Genomic DNA, 24763 nt, shown 5'->3' with positions numbered 1-24763 from the left:
AATGAAGAAGCGAAAACAGGTGTTTAGAAATTTGAAAGTAATTAAAAAGAAATAACTGAAATATCACATTTACATAAGTATTCAGACCTTTATTTTGACACTCAAAATTTAGCTTAGGTGCATCCTGTTTCCATTGATTATCCTTGAAATGTTTCCATAACTTGAATGGAGTCCACTAGTGTAAATTAAATTGATTGTACATGATTTGGAAAGGCACACACCTGTCTATATAAGATCCCACAGTTGATAGTGCACGTCAGAGCAAAAACCAAGCCACGAAGATGAAGGAATTGTCCGTAGACCTCCGAGACAGGATTGTGTCGAGACACAGATCTGGGGAAGGGTATAAAACAATTTCTGCAATATTGCAATTCCCGAAGAGCACAGTGGTCTCCGTCATTCTTAAATGGAAGAACTGGAACCACCAGGACTCTTCAATGAGCTGGCAGCCCGGCCAAACTGAGCAATCGGGGGAGAAGGGCCTTGGTCAGAAAGGTGACCAAGAACCCGATGGTCACTGACAGAGCTCCAGAGTTCCTTTGTGGAGATGGGAGAACCTTCCAGAAGGACAACTATAGCTGCAGCACTCCACCAATCAGGCCTTTATCGTAGAGTGGCCAGACGGAAGCCACTCCTCAGTAAAAGGCACATGACAGCCTGCTTGGAGTTTGCCAAAAGGCACCTAAAGGACTCTCAGACCATGAGAAACAAAATTCTCTGGTCTCTGGAGGGATCTGAAAATAGCTGTGCATCGACGCTCCCCATTCAACCTGACAGAGCTTGAGAGGATCTGCAGAGAAGATTCTAGCTTGCAGCGTCATACCCAAGAAGATTTGAGACTGTAATCACTGCCAAAGGTACCTCCACAAACTACCGAGTAAAGGCTCTGAATACTTATTTCAATGTGATATTTCAGTTATTTATTTTTAATTACTTTGCAAAAATGTCTAAACACCTGTTTTTGCTTTTTTATTATGGGGCTTTGTGTGTAGATTGATGATTAAAAAAAAAAGAATTTTATCCATTTTTCAAATAAGGCTGTAACGTAACAAAATGTGGAAAAAGTGAAGGGGACTGAATACTTTCTGAATGCACTGTACATATCAGAATATTAAAGAGATTTCTTCTAGAAAAATCAAACCTAGCTGGCCTATGAGCTAGGTTTATGACAGAAATCAACAGCTCTCAGATTTAGTGTATATTCAGCGGCTTCTTAAGCAATGGACAGTTACAGGATCAGAGTTCTGCTAGTGTTGCTGCCATTATATGCAGTAAGATACCTTCGAGCCTGTTCAGTCATTATTAGCTGATCCTCTGTCTTTCCACAAGCAACTGCTTCCCATTCACTGGTCATCTGCACCGCATACAAAATAGGAATAGAAGTTAGATAAACTTTTATAAGATGATGCCCATGCCTTGATTGAATGCAATCATATCAATTTATTTCCCGCCCTTCCCAGTTTTGACAATAAAAAAACTTCCAAATTGTTTCTCTTTCCACAGGTACTGTCTGACCTGCAGAGAATTTCCTGCATCGTCTGTTTTATTTTTAGCTTTATAGCATCTGTAGTTTTTTTCCATTTATTGTTCTCTTTGGAACACAAAACAGATCAAGGAATTTAAAATCAATGAATGTTTAGATAAATGATATAGCAGAAATGTTCCTGTTAGTGGAAGGATTAAGAACCAGAGGACAAAGGCATAAAGCCAGCAAATAGTCAATAATTAAATTACCTCCTTTCAGGCAATAATCTTTCTGTAAACAGAGGGATTAAAATGTGGAATTCTGGAACAGATGGCACCAAATTTGGAAGTCATATTCCTGAGACAGGGAAGTTGAAATAGGAATAGTAAAGTATTATAATTCAGCAAAGTCAATGAATGATTGTCTATATGGGTTAGGACGTTTGTACGGAGCAAGAAATTAAGAAGAGCCTGCACGGTACCTAAGCACATGAGTGTTGCTGCCTCATAACACCAGCATTCCAGGTTCAATCCTGTCCAATGCTGCCTTTGTGAAGATTGAATGTTCTCCCTTGACCATGTAGATTTCCCTCGGGCGCTAAGATTTCCACCCATACTTCAAAATTTTACTGGTTGGTAAAATAATTGACAACTATAAATGACTTGTTTTAAACGGGTGGTAAGAAAATCAGGATGGTGTTACTGAACAAGTGAGAAAGGTTACAACAAATAAGTGGGGGAAATGGGACTGATAGGATTGTTCCACGAGCAGCCACAGACTAGATGGGCTGAATGGTCTCGCATGTCATAAGAAATTAAGAAAGAATATCTTATTTAAGTGATTCAAGAGAGTATAATGAATCGAAATGCAGGCCAAAATCATCAAGGGCGGAATGCTGCAAGTGGTGGCAAACTATGAGGAAAACAGTAAAGGTATCATGAGAAATTCCTCATGATACTTTGATGCAGAGTTGATGCAAGAAAGTGTGAAGGGATTCAGTTTGTTAAAGAGGATATGGGCGAAGAAAATTGATTCTGCTCTGCAGACTCGGTTTATGCACAGAAATCTGATGATGACGGGATATTGCGAAGAATACTGAAAAGTCAAATAGAACCTTTGTTTCACAAATATAGTGACAGAATACAGATGCAAGAAAATTACACCAAAGCTTGATAAAACACTGGTTAAAATCTTAACTGGAATACATTGCCTATTTCTAGGCAATTCTTCAGGAAGGAAAGCAAGCCAAAAGGTGCTGAAGGGACTTATTAGAAGGATATCAATTTTTTTTTTAAATAATCGGTTACTGGAGAACCGAGAAATTGATATTGTTCTCCTTAGGGCAAAAGTGATTTAAAGCAGGTATTTGAAGTTGAAGGGTTTTGATTAAAACTTCAGCAAATTTCCTGTAACAAAAGGTACAGGGGTAGCACAAAACATTAATGCAGCAAGTTATTATGATCTTGAATATTCTGCCAAAAAAAAAGTTTAAAATGAGATGGGATTAGGCCCAGAATAATTGGTTTTTGAAATAAAAGCAACAAAGAACAGATGAGCCAATTTGTCTCATTCTAAGCTGCAATGTAACAGGATTCTACATGCCCCAGTTCTGGGCTGAGTGAGTTTAAACCCTTGGGAACTAACTTTTATTCAACTCTAGCAAACTTAGAACATCAGTTACCCATTTACTATGGTTATATTGTGACATTCTCAATACCTCCAGAATATATTGTACAACTGACCACTCAGTGCTATTTTAAACTCCAATTTTAGACTACTCCAATGGACTGCAGTTTCATTCTTGCTACCGTAAAACTATTGTTTCTCTAGCAATTGCTTTTTTTTATCATCCACACAATGAAGTCTCAAAAGAATGTCCAGAATCCCTACTTGGTCTCTTCATCTTCCATGACTATGCACTGTCCATCAGTGATCATTTCTAAGCATTGATTCACTTTTCATATTTACAGAAAATATATTAAACTTCAGTCTTTTGTTGCTAAAAAAATTTTGTACTACTATTTCTAAGACAGCTAACATCAAATTTGCGAGGAGTCTCAATTTCCACCAACGGTGTGACACAAAGTACAACTAAAACAAATGTAAAGGTCAGAAATTGGTCGTGCTTCCAGTCTAAGATTTTGTGTCAGTTTTAGTTTATCTTTATTATCTAGTTTGTTTTATAATGTTGATCAATTGTAAACAACTGTCTGTCAATTAATAGTTAATTAGATGACAAGCTGCAAGACGCCATTTGAATAGATAATCATAACTGTCAGCAGCGCAACTTCACTTTTTGGGTGTTGTTTAAAGGAGAATGATTAAATGAATTTTACTGAATCAATGATCAAACCTAGTTTGGCTTGACCAGAGCATTGAATATAACTGAGTAATATAACTGAGCAACTGCAGAACACTCTTTGGTTTAGAGGAGGCAGTTGGAATAAAGAAGGATGCACAACCAAGAATGAAGCTCCACAGGTTGAAAAAAAAGGATGAAGGTACGACAGGCATATTACAATGAGCAGGGATGAAAGTTAGGAAGGAATTTTGATTCTTAGGTTATTGTGACCAGTTCAAGGGATGGACAAACAAGAAAGAAGCTCAACAGAATCAGGATAGGGGAATCCTTCTTAATTAGGGAAAAAGACAGGGGTGGATGCAAAAAATAGTGGTGTATTAATATGTACAAATATGCCAAGAACAATGGAAGAAACTAAGGATACATGGGGAGTAAACACTTTGGCAGTACTAAAATGAAATAAAGACAACCTTGCTGACACCAAATATTACAAGTTAAACAAGTACAGCACTTGCAAAACAATTATGCTTGATTAAGTTCCAAATAATACCTTCTTCTCATTACAAAATCTTTATTCAGGTGAATTAAAAATTACAGGGATGGAGGAATTAGTTTTTCATTTTTATTGAGTTACCTTGAGGGATTTACCTTGGGTTGCACATGTACGCTTAGATCAGACAAATAAGGATGAATAGCTACTTGAAAATGACTGTTTATTATTCCCTACCCAATGCAAATGTGCAGTTCTTGCTGAAGGCATTACTAGATACAGCTGACAATATACCCAAGACTTTTCTGCAAAAGTGTAGAACGATTTTAAGAAAAGATAAGGTCTGCTTGGCCGATGGAATTTCACTTGATGGCCAAGTTGAGTATCAAACACACAATAATCATCCCTTCTGGCCCAAACAAGTATCACTTCCAATAACTTACTCAGAAGACGGCTGACAATTACGTGAAAACATTCTCAAGAATATGGGGATAGTCCTGCTCAACCCAAGGTAAATATCTTAAGGTTAAGCATGAATAAAGCAGAATAAGTCTCCCGCACAAAATTAAAATTCCCTAAATCTCTTGAAAGAAAAGAAATCAAAGGATATTTTGAAGGTGGAGATTGACAGATTCTTGATTGGTACGGGTGTCAGGGGTTACGGAGCGAAGGCAGGAAAACAGGGTAGGGAGGGAAAGATGGATCAGCCATGATTGATGGTGGAGTAGACTTCATGAGGCGAATGGCCTAATTCCACTCCTAGAACTTATAATTGGGTTTTGATTGCTTTGTGAAATATTCTAAATAGTAAGCTTTACATAATACAGGTCCACCACCAATTTTCCGGCACCCTTGGTACCAGAACAATGCCGTATTATCCATTTTGCCAGACCAACAGAAGTCACGGTTTTGGGGCAGCCAATATACCGGCCCACAAAGTCGGCTATGGGAACCACTCTGCCAGCTCCGGCTGGGCCAAAGTTCCAAAATCCCGGCCGCTGGGGTCAGATTCGACTTGCTCGGCTCGGAAGTCCGGATGTGATCGAGATCAGCTGCCTCACCCGGCCTAGTCGTCATATTTTCAGGGGGACATTTGGGGGTGGATTTCAAGTGCACTCTCGTAATTTTGTCCAAATTAAAGGAGATGCCGGACCACCAGTTGCTGGAAAATCAGTGGTGGAACTGTACCCATAAATCAAAGTCCAATACCCCTGGCTTACCTGCAATGGGATCTCAAATCGTACAGTTTTTGAAGTATTTTTATGCTTTATTTCAGACAAGATAACATTTCTGCTCCATGTACTTGTGGCGAGGTCCGATTTTTCTGGTAAAAGTGTTCTCAGTAACGAAGTATTCAACAGGTTTTCAGACTGTAATGAAAAGGCAATTTATTTCTCCAATTCAATTATGTTTCTGATTCTCACACAGGTTCTTAATGAAAAAGGGCATGCAAGGTTCTAACTTTTACCCAATCACTATGATGGCTCCTAGTGATTTGTATTAATTGTGAAAAAACTCGTGGAAGTTCAGGAATTCAATAAAGAGAACAGTGATGAACTGAAACATATCAACATTACAAGAGGTGCTTATGGGGTTGATGTGTATAAGGTTAGATAATTTCTCAGGGCTAACCATATGTATTCTACGGGTTTGTGGGAAGCAAGGGGAGAAATTGCAGAAGACCTGGCAGAAATGTGTCTATCTTCCCAGAGCCAGAGGTACGGTACTGGAGGAGGCTAACATTATGCTTTTATATAACAAGAGCTGTAAAGACAAGCCAGGGAACTATAGAGTGGTGAGCATAACAGGACTGGTGGGAAAATTATGAGGATTCTGAGAAACAGGATACATTTGTATTTGGAAAGGCAATGACTGACAGGGGATAGTCAGCATGGTTTTGTGCATGGGAAATCATTTCTCACAAATTTGATTCAGTTTGTTGAAGAGATAACCAAAAGTATCGACAAAGGCAGGATGGTAGACATTATCTACATGACTTCAGCAAAGCTTTTGACAAGGTAGGCAGATCCAGGAATCCTGAGTGAGCAAGTCAATTGTATACAAATCGGCTCAGTGGAAGGAGAGAGTGGTTGCGGAGGGTTGTTCTTCAGACTGTAGGTCTGTGACCACTGATGTGCTGGAGGGACTGGTGCTGAGTATAGTGAGAGTTTACCAGAGATGGGCAGAGAGCAAGATAAGGTTACAGTTGTATCAGTCACCAACTCAGTAGAAGTCACCATCTCAGGCTCATAGGGTTGAGTAGCCTACTCTTAATTCATACATTTGGTCTGCAAATCCAACTCCACATCTATGATAATGAACATTGTTACCAATTTTACATCCACTCCATTCCTATCTCATCTGATCCATTGCTGAAACTACTATCCATGCTTCTGTCAGCAGGAGGTTTAAATACAACATACATGTTCCAATGATAGAAGAATGAGGAAAATTGTTTATATGCAAGCACCTTGGTTCACAGATATTTTCCATGATATTAAGGCTTACCCAACTAAGTGGAAAACAGATTGTAAAGAAATTATGACAAAAACTTACGAACAGAGAGCCAGGAATCAAAGTTTGAGAACCAATTCTCCTAACAGTGAACTACAAGTTAAGCTTTATAGAAAAATGCAATAAACACTAGTGCTAGTTCATTCTGATTAATAATTAATTTCCTTTAGACATTTTTATGTTGTAAAGTTCCCAGAATTAATAAACTTACCTGCATATCCGAAACAGAGGACTGTGTGAACTTTTGTGCACCAAAGGCATCCTTGTTCCAAGTGTCCAAAACAAGAGATTTTCGTACTTTCTTGAGAGGAGCATTTTGCTGTGATTGATTTTGGGGTTGGGGTTCAGAGAGTTGGGGAGAAAAACAAAGAAAAGGAGTGAAGACGAAAAACAGAAATCACAATCAAAATTCTTTTATTACAGGCAGAAGAAAAAGAGCACAATTATAATATCACCTCTTGCTCGCAGATTTTGAAGATTGGATCCATTCCTTCTCCAAGTAATATGTCGGTCCCTGTCTCCTTCTTCAAGACCTCTCGAATATCCTCTTCTAAATGTGCAAGCGATTGAGGCTAGGTAGTTAAAGGAGGAATTACTTATGTTTGACTTAAAGTCATGGTGCAGTTTCAAACGGGTTTTATTTTAGAATTATTATTTAATCATATTTTAAAACTTCCTCTCGATGTTACAATTCAATGGTTCCTTTACAAATGAAACAAGGTACAAAAATTCTCAGGTCAAGCATCATTTGTAGAAAGCAGTTGTTATTTCAGGTCAGTAATTATTGTTCCAAACTGGTAAAATGTACAAAATAAAAGTGAAAGCAGAAGATAGACACAAAATGCTAGAGTAACTCAGCGGGACCGGCAGCATCTCTGGAAAGAAGGATTGGGTGACGTTTCTGGCCGAGACCCTTCTTCAGACTAAGAGTCAGGGGAGAGGGAGACAGATATGGAAGGGTAAGGTGTGAAAACGAAAGATCAAAGGGGATGAAGCTTAAGGAAAATGTAGAATAGATCATTGTTAGCTGAGAACAACACCAGAAGGTGACAACGGGTAATACAATCAGTAACATTTAATCTGGGGGGCAGTGAAACTAGAGAGAGAGAAAGCATGGGTTACTTGAAGTTAGAGAATTCAATATTCATATCACTGGGTTGCAAACTGCCCATGCAACATATGAGGTGCTGTTCCTCCAATTTGCATTGAGCCTTACTCTAACAGTGGAGGAGGCCCAGGAGCGAAAGGTCAGTATGGGAATGGGAGGGGAAGTTAAAGTGTTTAGCAACTCGGAAATTACCTAGGCCTAGGCGGACTCAGCGGAGGTGTTCAGCAAAATGATTATGAGCCTGCGCTTGGTCTCGTCGATATATAGGAGTTCTCACCTGGAACAGCAGATGACGTTGGAGGTGGTGCAAGTAAATCTGAAAGGACCATCGGGGTCCTTGGACAGAGTCAAAGGAGGAGGAATAGGGACAGGTGTTGCATCTCCTGGGGATGGGGTGGTATGGGTGGGAAGTGTTGAGTTAACCACGGAGTTGCGGAGGGAGGGGTCTCTGTGGGAAGCAAAAATGGGGTGGGAATGGGAAGATGTGGCTAGTGGTGGGATCCTGTTGGAGGTGTAAAAATGTTGGAGGATTATGTGCTGTATGCAACAGCTGATGGGGTGAAAGGTGACACTTTGGTTCTGTCCAGGAGCCTGAGCTTCCACTCGCGTCACTTTAATGAGAAAGTGGGATAACATTAAACTAGCGGGGCAATTGACAAAGGCCAATTAACCTATAAACCCACACATCGGTGCGGTGTGAGAAGAAACCAGATGTGGGAGGAAAGCCACAGGGTCACAGGTCAAACGTGCAAACTTCAAAAAGATAACACCCGAGGTAAGGATCAAACCCAGGTATCTGGAGCTGTGAGGCAGAAGCTCTACCAGCTGCGATACTGTGCCATCATTTTGGATTCAACCCAGATCGCTGGAGCTGTGAGGCAGCATAGTTCAGTTTCATTTCATATTTGCAACATTTGTCGTTTTACCATTTTTGTCGTTATACCTGCTTTTTGTTATTCACTAATTGTATTACTACGCTTTAGCAGCACACTATCACGCCCTTTGTCGTTGAATCACCATCCTTTACCCTACCATAGACCCTTTTTGGTCTCCTCCCACCCAATCTTTTCTGCATCTTAAAAATCAATTTATCTCTAACTTTCACATTTCTGATAAACGAATATTGATTTGCCACATTAAATTGTTTTCTCTCTTCACAGTTTAGTTTAGAGATACAGTACGGAAAACCATTTGGCCACCAAGTCCGCATCGACTAGCGATCACTCGTACATTAGCACCTAGATACTAGGAACAATTTTACAATTACCGAATTACAGAAGGCAATTAACCTACAAACCTGTACGTCTTTGGACGTGCGGGAGGAAACCACAATGCCCGGAGAAAACCTATGCAGTCACAGGGAGAACATACAAACTCCGTTCAGGCAGTACTCATAGTCAGGACCGAACCTGGGTCTCTGCAAGGCAGCAACTCTACTGCTGTGCTACTGCATCGCCCTCATTGAACGAGTTGCAACACTCATTTTTGATTATGATTTCCAGCATCTCAGTGATTTGCTTTTAATTCATGGAATAATTAGGAGTCTCAAATTTTAACTGCGTGCATCCATAAGGGCTACAAAAGCACATCTCAAAGGCAAGATATTTTAACACGAGATGGTAAAATTATTGTTAGGATTAACTGAAAAGAAAAAATCTAAATTAACTGCAGCAATCAATAATGTCTGTAAAGAATAAATAAATCAGAAAACAAATGACAAACAGTAATCTTTATACTGTCAATATGGCAAAAAGTTTGCTGTAAGATTTCTTTTCATATTTAATTGTTCCCACATAAGGCAAATCTGGCAGGTATAGGTATTTCTGCTGCCACATCGAGCCAGAATGCTTAATTAATGTTGTTAGTATATTCCTTTATGAACAATATCACTGGACATTCTACTGAACAGCTTTTAAAGGTAAGTTCAGAAATAACGCATAATAATAAGGGTTGTACAAAAAAAAAAAACCTTAAGATCAGCAGATACATGCACACAACCAGATCAGAGCACAGAAATGGGCCCTTCAGCTCAACTATTCCATGCTAACCAAGATGCCCCACCTAACTAATCCTATTGACCTGCGCTTGGCCCATATCCCTCTAAACCTTTCCTATCCCATGCACCTGTCCAAATAGTTTTTAAATGGTGTTAATGCACCCGTTTCAACAACTTCCTCTGGTACCACTCTATTTGAAAAAAAGTTACTTACAGGTTGCTATTGAATCTTTCACCTTTCACCTTAAATGTATACCTTTTAGATCTTGATCAACCAACCTGGGGAAAAGAATGTGTGCATTTGTCCCATCTATACCCCTCATGATTTTATACATCTCTACAAGATCATCCCTCAGTCTCCTACGCTCCAAGAAATAGTCCAAGCCTGCCCAACTTCTGCCTACATCTCAGTCTTTCAAGTACTGACAACATCCTCTTAAATTACTCTGCCCTCTTTCCAGCTTAATGGCATCTTTCCTACAGCATGGTGGCCAAATCTGAACACAATAATCCAAGTGCAGCTTCACCAACATCTTCTACAACTACAATATAACAGCTCAACTTCAATACTAACTGCCCTGCTTGATAGAGGACAAAAACCTTCTTCACCCCCCCTATCTATCTGTGAACCACTTCCAGGGAATCGTGTATTCATACCCCTAGATACCTCTGGTCGACAAGATTCCCCAGGGTCTTACCGTTCAACGTGAAAGTCCTGTTTTTATTTTGCAAAATGTAACATCTTGTACTTTTCTGAATTAAAGTCCATTTGTCATTCCTTGGTCCACTTGATGAGATGATCAAGACCCCATTACAATTCTCGATAACCTTCTTCACTGTCTACCATGCCACCTATTTTACTGTTATCTGCAATCTTACTAACCATGCTTTGTGCAATTTCATCTAAATCACTGCTCCAGATGACAAACAATAATGGGTGCAGCATCTACCTCTTATGCACATCACTAGTAATGGGCTACCAGTCTGAAAACCAATCTTCCCTCTGCTTCCTACCATCATGCCAATTATGAAGCTAGTTCTCCATGGATCCCCTGCTGTCTAATCCTTTAGAGTAACCTATCACGAGGAACCTTATTAAAGTTTGCTGAAGTCATTTACCTTCCTGGTAACTTCTACAAAAAACTGAATCCTATTCATGAAATATGATCTTGCACAAAGCCGCGCTGACTATCCCTAATCAAACCCTGCCTTTCCAAATGCATGTACATCTAAGAATCCCCTCCAGTACCTTACCTACTAGATCTATTCAGGCTTACTGGTCTTTAGTTCAGAGTTATTTTTGTAGCCCTTGTTAATTAAAGGCGCAGTCTTCCAGAACCTCGTCCATGGCTCTGGAATATCTTCTTAGCTTCCCACAGTGTTCTTGAATATACCTGTTCATGCCCAAAGATTTATCTATCTACATATGTTTTAAAACATACAGAAATTCCACAACTGTAATACAGAAAGTCCCCAAACCCCCCCCCCCCCAATTAACTTTCACAAATGCCCATTCTTTGTGTCTTTCTCCATGGTAAAAACAGAGAGGAAATTATCAATGAGGACCTTGCCCTTCTCCTGCGACTCCACATAGATGACTCTGTTTGTTTTTGAAGGGGGGGGGGGGGGATTCTTTCCTTAGTCCTTTTCCCCTTAATATAAAAACTATTTGACTTGTCCTTAAACTTCTCTGCCAAAATTATTGCACAGCCTCCTTTAAGTTCTCCTATACTCCTGCATTCATAAATATTCCACATGGGATTCATATGATCCTTGCTGCTTGTACCTGACCCATGCCTCCTTTATGCTGACCAGAACCTCAATATCTTGTGTCATCCAGGGTTCTCTACTCCTGCCAGCCTTGGCCTTCACTCTACCTGAAACATGCAGACCTTGAATTATTTCTAAGGTAGACAAAAATGCTGGAGAAACTTAGCGGGTGAGGCAGCATCTATGGAGTGAAGGAAATAGGCAGTTTCGGGTCAAGACCCTTCTTCAGACTTATTTCTATCTCACTTTTAAAAGCCTCCCACTTGTCTATGTCACTTTGCCCATAAATAACCTACTCCAAATCAACTTATGAAATCTCTTGCCCAACACTGCCAAATTTGCTGACGAACACACACAATTCCACCCCATCTAAGCCCTTAGCACTGGTAGTCACAGTTTATATTAGGAAAGTTAATATTCCCTGTATGACAACCCTAATACTCCTGCAGCTCTCGCAATCTCCCCATATATGTTCCCCTAATTCCCCTCAACTATCTGGGGGGGCTTTTATACCATCCCTTTATTTCTCCCTTTTTTCTGGTCAAAAAGCATGATCTACAATACGGCACTTACCACCATTCTAAGAGGCCCATATTTCTTTTCTTGAGCGGCAAGTGCATTCTTGAAAGGGGTAGGTGTTCTCGGAGTGCTGTCTAAAACGGTTCGCCTTATTGTGGGTGTCCTGAAACTACAAGATACAGATGTTATTTATGAAATAAAACACACGTTTTAAATGGTTGAAAATAAGAGAGATGGATAGGACACGTTTGGAAGAATATGGACCAAACGCAGGCAGGTGGGACAAGTGTGGTTGGGACATGTTGGCCGGTGTGAGCAAGTTGGGCCGAAGGGCCTGTTTCCACACTGTATCACTCTATGACTCTAAGAATCTCTGATCCAAAAATGAGACAAAATTGGAACAAAAGTAGGAAGATAACAAGGTGATTATTTTGTGAAGCAATTAAATGATAGCGAGCTACATCATCCAAATCCACATAACCGAATATTCAAAGGGGAAATTTAGTCAAATGGATAAATACATCACTTTTTCTGAAAAAGCCAAATGCAGTCTCAATGAATATTTTGATATCAACCAAAATGTAATTTATTGACAGGTTTATTAACTGCAAAGACTAGCAAATATTTGACGCCCATGAATACATTGATTCAGCTAAGACTGCTAAAATCAAATCAGTCAAAAATCAAGAGCATAAGTATATTTATTCAGATGCCAACTGATCTAAATAAAAAAGCTCCACAATCACCCTCTGCCTCTTATTACCCAGACAATTTTGTATCCAGTTTGCCAACTTGCCTTGGATCTCATGGACCAATATCTCATGTAGAGATGTCAAAGACTATATCAACCTCACTGCTTTCATTAATACATTTGTTACCTCTTCGAGCAATTCAAATTAAACATATAATTTCTTTAAATGCCAGATGCTTCCTTTTATTTATTTATACAATGAAATCTCTTGACATCTAGAATTTGCTGGCCTTATTTTTCATCCTACTAGGAACATGTTAGTCCATGTTAGTCCTGAACAATCATCATTTCACTTTTGAATGACTCTTACTTATCAGAAATAGGCTTATTTGCAAGTAGCTGCCCAAAAATTACTTTTGTGAGATCCTATCTTACAATAATGAAAATAGCTTTCCCCCAGTTCAGCACCTTAATTTCAGGACCATATTTACCTTTCTTGCTTGAAATTCACAGAATTATGGCCACTATTTCCAAAGTGCCCTCTAGCTACGTTCCCTAATTATCCATTCTCTTGTCAGATCATTTGCAGATCATTAGGGAAGTTGATATCCCATCTACTATAAATCTATTACTCTTACATCTCTTTGTGATTTATTTACTATCTGTTTCCGTGACCCACTGAGGTAAGACATACCCTCAGCAAAGTGACATTACCCACCTTTTGTTCCTAAAGTACAGATGACAATTTAGGGAACAATTGGACTAAGGATCACAATGAAAAGACTAAAGATCACAATGCATTGGTCAATAATAGCACACTAAAAACCCTCCTACAATACAATACAATTCAATTTATTGTCATTTGGACCCCTTGAGGTCCAAACGAAATGCCGTTTCTGCATTACAAACAAATAGACCCAAGACACAACATAATTTACATAAACATCCATCACATTGCTGTGATGGAAGGCCAAAAAAACTTATCTCTCCCCTGCACTCCCCCCCCCCCCCCCCCCCCCCCCCATGTCAGAGTCAAAGCCCCCGGCGGGCGATGGCGATTGTCCCGTGGCCATTAAAGCCACGCCGGGTGATGCAAGGTCGCGCACCGGGTCTTGATGTTAGAGCCCCCGGCGTGCGCTCGCAGAGACCCGCAGCCATTCCAAGCCGCGCGGGGCGATGGTGTAAGGCCCCGCTCCAGGAGCTCTTCAACCCCGCAACTCGGGCGGGAGAAGTCGCCGTTGCGGAAGCCCCGAAAAGCGGTCTCCCTCCAGGGACCCGCGGGCTCCCGGTGTTACCGTCCGCCAAACCCGCAGTTGCAGCCACCGAATCTCCGGAGGTCGGGCCGCAGCAGCGTCCACCACAGCTCCACCCGCTCTGGACTCGGCCAGCTCCGCGACGGTGAGGTGAGTAGTCGGCACCACAGCCCCCGGTCTTCCTGTTGGAGGCCGCTCCTCGTTGCAGCCCCAACGACAACGGAGACCCGACAAAGAAAAGGTCGGGTCTCCCGTGCAGGGAGAGATTTAAAAGTTACCCCCTCCCCCCCACACACATACCCCAACAAAAAATAACAAAAACGACATAAAAACATAGACATAAAATAATAAAAACGCAGGCGGACTGCAGAGGCCGCTGCTGACGAGAGTCGCGCCGCCCACCGAATTCTGTCCTCAGTGAATTACCCGCTTCAAGGATGACTTGCAGCGTTCCATATTGTTACTGATACAGCAATGATAATTATCAAGAGTAGTGGTGTAGGAATACCAATATATTTAAATATGGCACGGTAAGCTGCCAGCAGCGGTGGTGGAGGCAGATAGGATAGTGGCATTTAAGAAGCTTTCAGAAAACCACATGACATGCAGGGAATGGAGGAATATAGATCATATGAAGGAGAGATTAGTTTAACTTGTCATCATGTTTGGACATGGAGTCAAATAGTCTGTTCTTGACTATACTGTTCTATGTTCTAAGCAAATGAATGGCCTTACTGAGGGCCTACAGGGAGATCTGAGGCAGACAGTTTTAAGGAAGTACTTAAGCCTGCTCATGATATCAAATTAAAACTTGTGGCAAGTCCCAGGGGTGGGATGTGGGATACTAGGAACAGGAAATGGATAAATATTATAGTTACCAAGAAACCTGTGGCGATCAGAAATTGTATCCAGAACTTGGAACTTGCCAACAGATCCACTGCCTTTTTTCTTAAAATGGTTAGGCTATGTAGCCACCAAAATGATGATGTCCAATGCTTTTATAGAAACTCACAAGATTCCTCAAGTATTACTTGCGATTTCCAAGTACGAAGTTGCAGGTAAGTGATATAGCTATGTTGCATGGCATTACTAATGAGGATTTCTGATTTCATAAGTAATTCCTTCCAAATATTAGTTGTGTATCTAGAAGAGGCAAAATAAACTACTCACCCTACATTTTCTTTTTGAACTCGAGGCGTGTCTTTCCTTAATGGAGTTGTAACTAGAACTTTCTGTCCACAGACTGGAGTTGAAGTAAGTGCTGTATTGTCAATGTTCAGGTGGTCATTGCCAGAACAGATATTAAAAAACTGGGTTGCAGAGGAAGAAAGAAAACATAAATATTGAAGTTTGGTGTTTTTTCAGAATTTACAAATATTGTTTATATTAAGATACATTAACAAGCCAATGACAGAGTATTTGGTTTAAAACAAATATGAAATGGCTATACATCAGCTATAATGCTAAAAGCACATAATAAATCTGCCATCATCTACAAAATGTAAATAATCAAAATTAAATATTTAACCACAACAGATTCTGTGCAAAGTCCATCTTCAATACCTAGTTACATCGCTACATATTCTAAAACATGCAGCTTGAAATTTATAGAAACTTTACTTTTTAGTATTCATAAATTGTCTGGATAAGGTCACCAAGCCTTTCACCATCTTGTTACATCAAAGGGATATAATCAGACTCCTTGGATGAAAATGCTCTATTTTGAAGATTGGACAGACGGTGCTCATGATCCCCAAGAATTTATAAGAATGAGGATGGTGCAGCAGTGCTGCCTGCATCTATATTCTCCCTGTGATGGCAGAAGTTAGCTGCTGTAAATTGCTCCTACTGTAAGTAGGCAATAGGAGAATATAACATGTTCGCGAGTGAAAATAGAATACTGGGAAATAAACGAAATAGAATTAATGGCCTGAATATATCTTGATAACACATACAAGATTCTGAAGAAGCTTGATAGGATAGATGCATAACGATACTTTGCCTGTTTGTGAAATAACGAACTGGAGGTGTGGAGCTCTCAAGATAAAAGTACATGAAGTATTTAGGAGGAGCTCATTCCCTCAAAGGGTTATTAATCTGGAATTCTCTACTTCAGAGAGTTGTGGATATGGTTATTAAGTATATTTGAAGCTGTAAGAGACAGATCAGTAGATTTTGAATCAAAATAATAAATTATGAGGATCAGGCAGAAAAGTAGGATTGAAACCAATGATTAGATTGGCAATGACCTTATTAAAAAAGGGAGCACAGTCTACTACTGCTGATATTTTTTGTTGTTATGTTCATTTAATCTTTATAATCTTTATTTCTCAATATTGAGCTTTTAGACTTAAACTGTTTTTAACCAACATTTAGAATGAATCTAAACATCAATTATTATTCATCTATTGAGTGATCTATTCATCAATTAGATGCCCATGATATTAGAGGCCAGATACATATCTGGCTAATATTTTTGTTATTTTTAAAATGGTCTTAATCTGTAGAAATTTTAAAGTAGGTCCTGCCAATTTTTCACATATTTGCTAAATCATAGCAAACATTTGAATAGTAGTAAAACAAAATTTCAAAAGTGCTACTCAAGTTATTATCTATAAGGTGGAAGGGGCATAGACTTCTGTGGAGAGCAGAACTACAGATACTACTAGTCCTTCTCCTTTGTACCCAATGCACTTCCAAACAAACATGAATATGGCCTGTGTTCTAAAAGCATTAACACACATTAATACACAAATTCAAACATTTACATACCTAAAAATAAATTGAGCTAACAAGCAATTTCACTGAAGATACTGAAACTTACAAGCTGCAATAGGTTTTAAAATCACAAGGTGCAGCTGTATTACCAAAAACGCTTTTGTTCAGTTCAGTGCTTGTTAAGGAGCTGCTTGACATTTCCTCTGTAAATTCATCACTACATGTGTACTCTATGATAGGTGCCACATCATGTACCTGCATCACAGTAAAACTCAGATAATCTATTATCAAATTGTTTAGAAATCCTGACTGTTCAGCATTTGCCTCACTGAGTGAGCTTTGCATGCTCACTTTAAACACACCAGGGTCCCCTTTCTCATATTCCCTTTAAATTAATTGGTTCAATGGAAAAATTATTATACTAATGTGCAAGAACTAAAAGGAACTGGATTAAAAGTGTTTTGGGGGAATTAATAGGAATAGTGTCTCAATGTTCAGAAAATTGGCAAAATTCTGGAAGTACTCATTTATCAGAGCTCTACTGTACACGTGAAAAAATATACCATGGGGTTGTCCTCTTGTGTATGAAGCTTTACAGATAGCAAAGCAGTATGTAAACAAATACTTTTATTTAAATGGTTCTGAGAGTTCTACCTGAGAAGGAGAAAATGGAAGCACTTTAACTGGAGTACTTTTTGGGCTTGTGGTGCTGTTATCCATGAAGGAAAGACTGTTGCAGTCACTGGATGGAGATGGACCAAGGCGTAATCTTCTTTTCCTCCTTAAAATGGTTGGAGGCGTGCTGAACTTTGCAACAACAGGGGATGTTATAGGAATAAGCTCACTGCTATTACTGCAAGTACTTCTGCTCAGATCCGAAATGGCATGGCCATCAAAGCGATAACCTATTCCACCTTTGTGCTGCAAACATTCAAATTTAACTGGAGTCTGTTTAGCGGGTGTTTTTTCATTAACTTCAGAGAGGTCAAAGTTAGTTAGTTCATTCCACACTACAGAATCCTAGATAACAAGAGAAAAAAGGTCTAATTAGACTCAAATCACAAAATTTAAAGAAAAGGATATAATTCTTAGTTAAATATATAGCTAACATTGTGGACATTAAAATACATGCAGGATTCAAAATCCTTTTAATTTAACATTCTTAAAACCTACTTAAGTTCTTAAATTAGTTAATGAAAAATGAACAGAAAAAAAAGTTTGTTGCAGTTTGAATACAAATAATTAGATGTCATCATGTTCTATTGTTATGATGACAGTGGTTTAGTTCTACATATTGAAGAGACAGAGTTGCAACTAATAAAACAGAATGCTCAAATTCAAAGCCATGAAGTTTCAATGTACATCATAACAAAAAAAGTTTAAAAAGTAAAAAACAAAATAGAAAATGCAACTAGAAGCAATGGTCCTTACAAGAATATTATACCCCAATTCAAAGTATTTAACTATGCTCAATTCACTTGGTAAAAATATAAAATTTTCTGTCACACAAGTTTCTCTTCTCCAGTCCGAAGAAGGGTCTCGACCCAAAATGTCACCCATTCCTTCTCTCCAGAGATGCTGCCTATCCCGCTGAGCTACTCATTTTGTGTCCATGTTCAATTTAAACCAGCATCTGTAGTTCTTTCCTACACATTTCCTCTTCTCCATATGTGGTTAGTGGGTTGAAAAGGTAATGGTGAAGGGAGGCACAATGTATGTCAATAAAATGTTGATAGCATTTTAGGACTTAGAAAAATAGAAAATAGATGCAGGAGTAGGCCATTCGGCCCTTCGAGCCTGCACCGCCATTCGATATGATCATGGCTGATCATCCTTGTTACAGGGAAAAATATAATGATCTTAATTGAAAATACAGGGTGAAATTTATTTGTATGTCATTTATTTCTGAATTCCCCTAAATGCCCTCATCTTTGTATTTGTGTAAATAAAGCTTCTCTTTCGCAACTTTCATGATTCTTGATGGGTCCCGATTAAAGACGTCATCGCACTTTCGTTCTTCACTCAAAAATAGTTGTTACTGCCTTAATAATACTTATTTTTGACTATACTTGCTGCTTCTAGTTATCATGCAGAGCGGATGGTGGTTCATGAATGGTGAATGAAGAAAATCCTTGCCAGTTTACAATTGAACATATCCACTCAGCAGATTTGGACACACCAACCAGCAATAGAGAGTGCTGGCAGTCTTCAAAGCCTCACGCCTATTGGGAAAACATACAGAGCGAGTCGGAGTTATAATTTAGTAGGATTTAGTGTGATCTTCCAGATCTCTTCTCAGCTCTTAGACAACACTTTCATGTGATGCATCCAAAATGTTAATATTAAGCCTTCCAAAGGTACTATTTTTAATTTAGCCCAATTATTGCTATATACATTCATAAAGAGATATAGCATAGAAACAGGCCTTTTGGCTCACCTAATCTGCACCGACCATAAACCATATTTTACACTAATTATACATTTTATTTTCCCCACATTCTCATCACCCCCCCCCCCCATCCCCCAAATGTTGCCACTCACCCACAAACAGGGGACAAGCTACAGCGGCCAATTAAACTACCAGTCCACACTGCTTGGTTACGTGGAAGGAAACCAGAGCACCCCTGGAGGAAATTTACAGTCACAAATAGAATGTGCAAACTGCACACAACCAGCACCTGAGGATTGAACTCATATCTCTGGTGCTGGGAAACATATTATGGAAATTAAATTTGCATATATACACATCCCAACATTTTTTAAGCATGATATAAAATATATTAAAACATTAAATCTATATGCTATGGCTTTAGTCAATTACATGTTAACTATGTTTTGTATTACTGCATTTAAAGATAGCAAATGATAAACTTACTGCTTCAATTAGTTCAAATGTCTTTGTTAAATCAGGAATGGACTGCAGTGTGCCAAGGACCGAACTTTCTTCCTGTGCAAGGAAACGGTTGAAAGAGGCCTGGTGTACTGGTGTGCTTGCTCCCTGAAGAGGTTCCTTCATACAAATTTCATTTGCCTTATCTTCCAAGCTACTCAGGGTACTGGATAAACTTTCATCACCAAAAAGACTTCTTGACCAGATGAAGTCAGTAGTGTCTTGAGACTAAAAATATTGAATAAAAAACTTATTTTAATCCAAAATAAATATGACCACAATACAGTTTAGAGCTTTTTCTAGCCTTTGTTTTCCCCATTAAATGAAGACTATGTCACGACAAAAAAAAAAGAACGGTCATTAAAATCAAACATTAATAAAAAATGACTGCACAAAAAAAAAAAATCCAATACAATAGATTTGAAGTGTTCCGATGCCTAATGAACAGTGATTATAAATATAATTCCTACAAATTTGGCTTGAATGCCAGTTGAATCCAGCAGCATCTGTGAATATAAGATGTAAGTTGATAATTCAGTTCAATTAATTCAAGTCTTCAAAAGGGGTCTTCAAAAGGCACTTGAGTGTACACCTGAAAGGGAATAAATTTGTGAAACTATATGGAAAAAAAACAAAAAAAAAACAGGGGAAATGGGACAGCCGATTGCTCTACTTAGACTCAATGCACAGAATGGCCTGCATCAGTGCCATTCTCTGATTCCCTTTCTCTCCCTCTTTCCTCCAGCCAATTTCAAAACTTATCTGCTCACTTACCGCCCTGCAGCTATATTGTCTTTGAATAAATCATAACGTGAACCTATATATAGTTAAATGAAAATGTTTGCTTCAATTCTGAACATTGAAAGATTGTGTTAATTTTTTCAGGTTTTTTTGTGGTTCGTAGAAAATATAAAAATTGTGCCGTTTGGCCCTTTGAGCTTGCACCATTATTCATATTATTATTCATTTTAATAATAATAGATTCCCTGGTCTAGAAATAGGATGCTGAGGTGTAGCCTTGTTGGAGGTTCTTGAGTGAATGGCAAGTTATGTAACTAGGGGGGAAAGAACTCACTTTCATCAGGACAAGTTAAGGAAAGTAGCTGTTTAACTTTGTGCAGAATAGGACAACATTCGTTTGTTTGTGGGTAAGTGTGTCTGTTTAGTGTTCAGCCATGAGCGAATGGCGGTGCGGGCTCGACGGACCTGGTGGTCTACTCTCGCACCTACTTTCTATGTTTCTATGTAACATAAAATCTTTGAAAAAACAATTTCCTGAAACAGTGGACCAATATGACCCAGAGGAAACTTGCTTCATTCAAGTGCTTCAGCAAATGGTCACATCCTAGATCCACTATTAAATGAATAATGCAATTGTTAAAAATTATAGTAAAATTGTTTTTCCCCGACTGACGCGATCAGTGTGTTAAAAAAGTTAAAATGCTAATTTTCACATTCATCCCACCATTAACTGTAGCCTATTGACAGCTCTAAAAATATTTGTCCAATCCTCTTGAAATTCTGCAAATGAATGTGCCTCCCCCAGCCCCCGGAAATCCTTCCCACATCACAACACTAACATTATTTTACCCACACCTCCCCTGAAATTTTTACTAATCAATTTAAATCTGGTCTTTCTATTCAAGGAACAGACCATATATTTATTCTATCCAAGGTCACAATTTTGTACACCTCTATCACATTTCCTTTCAACCTTAATCTCAAAAGAGAACAAATCCAATTTCTCCAAACTATTCTTATAACTGAAATCCCTCATCCCTGGAACTATTCCAGCAAAGTTCTTCATACCCCCTCTAAAGTATGGTGTGCAGATATGGAAAAAATAACCTAGCTTAAGACTGTTTAATAAAAGGTTCAAAATGACCCCCTACTTTGTACTCTAGTCGAAGGTGGACAAAATGCTGGAGTAAAGGGCCTGTCCCACTTACGTGTCCTTGGCACGCAAATTACGCGACCTCGTGGTCGCGTTGTGCCGAGACAGTCGAGCGAAGGTCGGGCGCGATTACATGCGTACGCACAGCCGTCTGGAGCGCGTGACGTCATTTGAAGATGGGCACAAAGCTGGAGTAACTCAGCGGGACCAGCAGCGTCTCTGGAAAGAAGCAATGGGTGACGTTTCGTGTCGAGACTCTTCTTCAGTCTGAAAAGAAGGGTCTTGACCCGAAACGTCACCCATTGCTTCTCTCCAGAGATGCTGCCGGTCCCGCTGAGTTACTCCTGCATTTTGTGTCTATCTTCAATTTTCTTGGCCCCGTTCTGGGAGTAGAAGTGGGGGCGGATCCAGACCGCAACGGCCGTGAGCCCCAGACCGAGTTCGGCGATCGTTTGCCTGCTTCTGCTGCTGTTGAAGGTGAGACGTTGCGTCGCACCAGGGTCTTGGGCCTGTCCCACTTTGGCCATCAGTTCCGCGACAGGTCGTTGGCGCGCGAAGATTTCGTTCACTGCAAGAATTTCGGAGCCCCGTGCAATGTCGGGACCAGCCCCGCACAACTAAATACCCCTCTGCACTTCTAAGTGGGACCGGCCCCGCGCGGCCATACGGTGCCCGTACTCCTCAAGCGACCACGAGGTCGCGTAATTTGCGAGCCAAGGACGCGTAAGTGGGATAGGCCCTTACCTCAACGGTACAGGCAGCGTCCCTGGAGAGAAGGAATGGGTGACGTTTCGGGTCGAGACCCTTTTTCAGACTCTAGTGTCTATAAGAAACTAAAGACTGGTGGTACAATTCTAAAGTAGCTATAGCACCAGGAAGACGGCACTACATGTGTGTATAAATCTACAAACTTGGCGGGGTTGGTTGAAAAGGCTATTGGCAAAGCATTCAAGATCGTAAACTTCATATTGAGGCACTAGGTAAAAGGCAGGGAGTTATGCAAACCACCCAAAAAGATGGGTTATTCTACAGATAAATGATTGCATCCAATTCTGATCACCACACTTTAGGCTGCGAGAAAATTATGAGAGCAGTTCCAGGAATGTAAAGACAAAAACAGACAGGGTAGGCAAGTGGAAATATAAATTACAAAAAAAAAGTCCAAATACCAACCCTTAGATAATACTGCATATTCTGCAATCTGGTAAAAACATTCCCCATGACTTTTTACTTTCTGGCTTTAAGCCGATTTCCTACCCATGCCATCAATTACCCCTTACTCAACTGGCTGGCTTCAATTTTTCTAACCAACCTTTAATTTCAATATATTTTATTAAATGCCCACTGAAAATCTATATGTGAAATTATAAGTACAACCCCCTCCCCCATCAATCCCGCTCAGCAAAAAAAAAAATCAAAAAGGTTGGTGAACCACAAAGACACCAGCTGCCTCTCAAATCCCAATTTTGAATCTGAACTACATACTGGAAAATATATTTACTACCTGGATCCTCCCCAAGCCATCATAGAGATTAGGACAAGAAGCAGAACCTCCTTCCCCCTCTACACAAAATTTCCCCAAGCTTACTAAATTGGCAACCTTAATACAGGATGTTCTGCTATATTATAAAAGTCCTATTCCTAAGAAGACTTACATTATGGAAAATTGTGTTACAAAACAATTTTGTCAATAGGTGCCAGAGAGTTTCAAACAGGGCTATTTTTTCCCCAGAGGATCTTCAAAAATAAAGGTTTCTTTTAAGTAGTAACTAGTTTATTTTTTTCACTACAAGCTACAAATGTTCGTGTCAATACAAGTGACTGCTTGTCAATTTCAATGACCACATACAGTTAAGAGTATTAGCTGTGCTCTGAAGTGACAATTATATCCTATTAATGTAGGGAAGTTACATGGAAACAGATTTTTTAATTTCCTGGACACCTTTTTTTTGGTTTATGAATTTCCAAAGTAACTTTTAAGCACTTCTGATCGAAATTGCGGTGTGACCAATTCAGTCTACATAAGAAAGTGTTCCTTATTCAATCATGTTATATCCAATTTGCATGAGGGAAACATGCATTAAAGCAAACAACCTGCACTCAGTTAACATTACATTCATATTTAATTTCATTCTGTGCATTACCTCAACTGACAATTATTGATTTCTTCCTAAAAGATTTAACAAATAATAATAAACATTAAATGTAAATCATAAAATCAAAGTTTATGATCAAAGTGCAAAATTACCTTCTCACATTTCAAAATAGTGATCACACATTTTAAAGTTATTTCTTACATTACAACAGAAGTAACAACCTCTACCTTAATCCTTCCAATTCTCAGTCCTAAACTAACTTCAACTGTCTCAGACACACTTTCTTACCCTCAAAATCTCCACTGTTCCTAGCTTGGGCACACCCCTGCCAAGAAATTTGATTGAAGCAATGCATAAAAGGACCATGTGATTAAAACAGATACCTATTTGTAAAATATGTGTTTTTTTTTAAAATAAACGCTTAATTAAGCAATTTATTATACGTGTAAAACACATCAATGCAATCACACAAAAATCATCTTCAAATTACAAACCTATAAAAAACTGCTTTGTCTAAACTGTATTCACACAAAAATAGCATTTTTCAATGTATAATCATTTTGAATAAAATATTCAATAATCTAGGTTAGTGGAAACAATCACAACTAAAGAGCAAAATAAGAAAACATGAATGAAATAGTAAGACTAAGATGAAAAAGGCTAAGCAATTCTAAGGCTGTGAGTGTACAGAATCCTTACAGCTCCTACTCGTTTCCTTCTGACTTCATTCTCTGCTGACATTAGGAGGAGTTCAAGTTCCTTTATTCTTTTCTCTTTATCAGGATCGTCATCAATATGTGGTTGCTGAAATGAACATGTAACAAGAGAAAAAAAAAGAGAGAGAACAAAAATGGAGAGTGACAGGAAGAGAGATGAAGATATGTTGCTTTATCATTCAAGTGCACAAACTTACAAGGTTATCAATAATACAAAGTTTTTAAAAGTCTGGTACTGTGGAAAAATATAATCCTTTTACAGGGTTAATCAATCATGAAGTAATAGCATCAAGCGATAATGCCAGTATAATGCCTTTTTGCAGTGGACATTTACTTTGTTT

The 24763-nt window shown here is 39.1% G+C and overlaps 1 protein-coding gene across 3 annotated transcripts in view; it reads right to left on the bottom strand.

The window, feature by feature from the left end:
* Nucleotides 1-760: 760 nt before the first annotated feature.
* The window catches only part of mybl1 (MYB proto-oncogene like 1), a 42542-nt gene continuing 18539 nt past the window's right edge, over nt 761-24763 (bottom strand). For 2 of the 3 annotated variants that reach the window (XM_033019384.1, XM_033019385.1), the window contains exons 8-16: nt 24406-24510; nt 19702-19944; nt 17481-17846; nt 15279-15418; nt 12219-12333; nt 7227-7343; nt 6983-7090; nt 5478-5627; nt 761-1354 (exon numbers count right to left, since the gene is read on the bottom strand). In XM_033019384.1, the coding sequence (XP_032875275.1) occupies nt 1229-1354; nt 5478-5627; nt 6983-7090; nt 7227-7343; nt 12219-12333; nt 15279-15418; nt 17481-17846; nt 19702-19944; nt 24406-24510 (1470 nt within the window). In that variant the 3' untranslated portion in view covers nt 761-1228. The remainder of the gene's footprint in view (nt 1355-5477; nt 5628-6982; nt 7091-7226; nt 7344-12218; nt 12334-15278; nt 15419-17480; nt 17847-19701; nt 19945-24405; nt 24511-24763) is intronic. The other variant, XM_033019386.1, reaches the window with a different exon arrangement.

The sequence above is a fragment of the Amblyraja radiata genome, chromosome 4 (assembly GCF_010909765.2).
Source record: "Amblyraja radiata isolate CabotCenter1 chromosome 4, sAmbRad1.1.pri, whole genome shotgun sequence".
Classification (NCBI taxonomy): Eukaryota; Metazoa; Chordata; class Chondrichthyes; order Rajiformes; family Rajidae; genus Amblyraja; species Amblyraja radiata.
The sequence above is the reverse complement of the archived record's forward strand: the minus strand, read 5'-3'. Positions and strand labels throughout refer to the sequence as shown.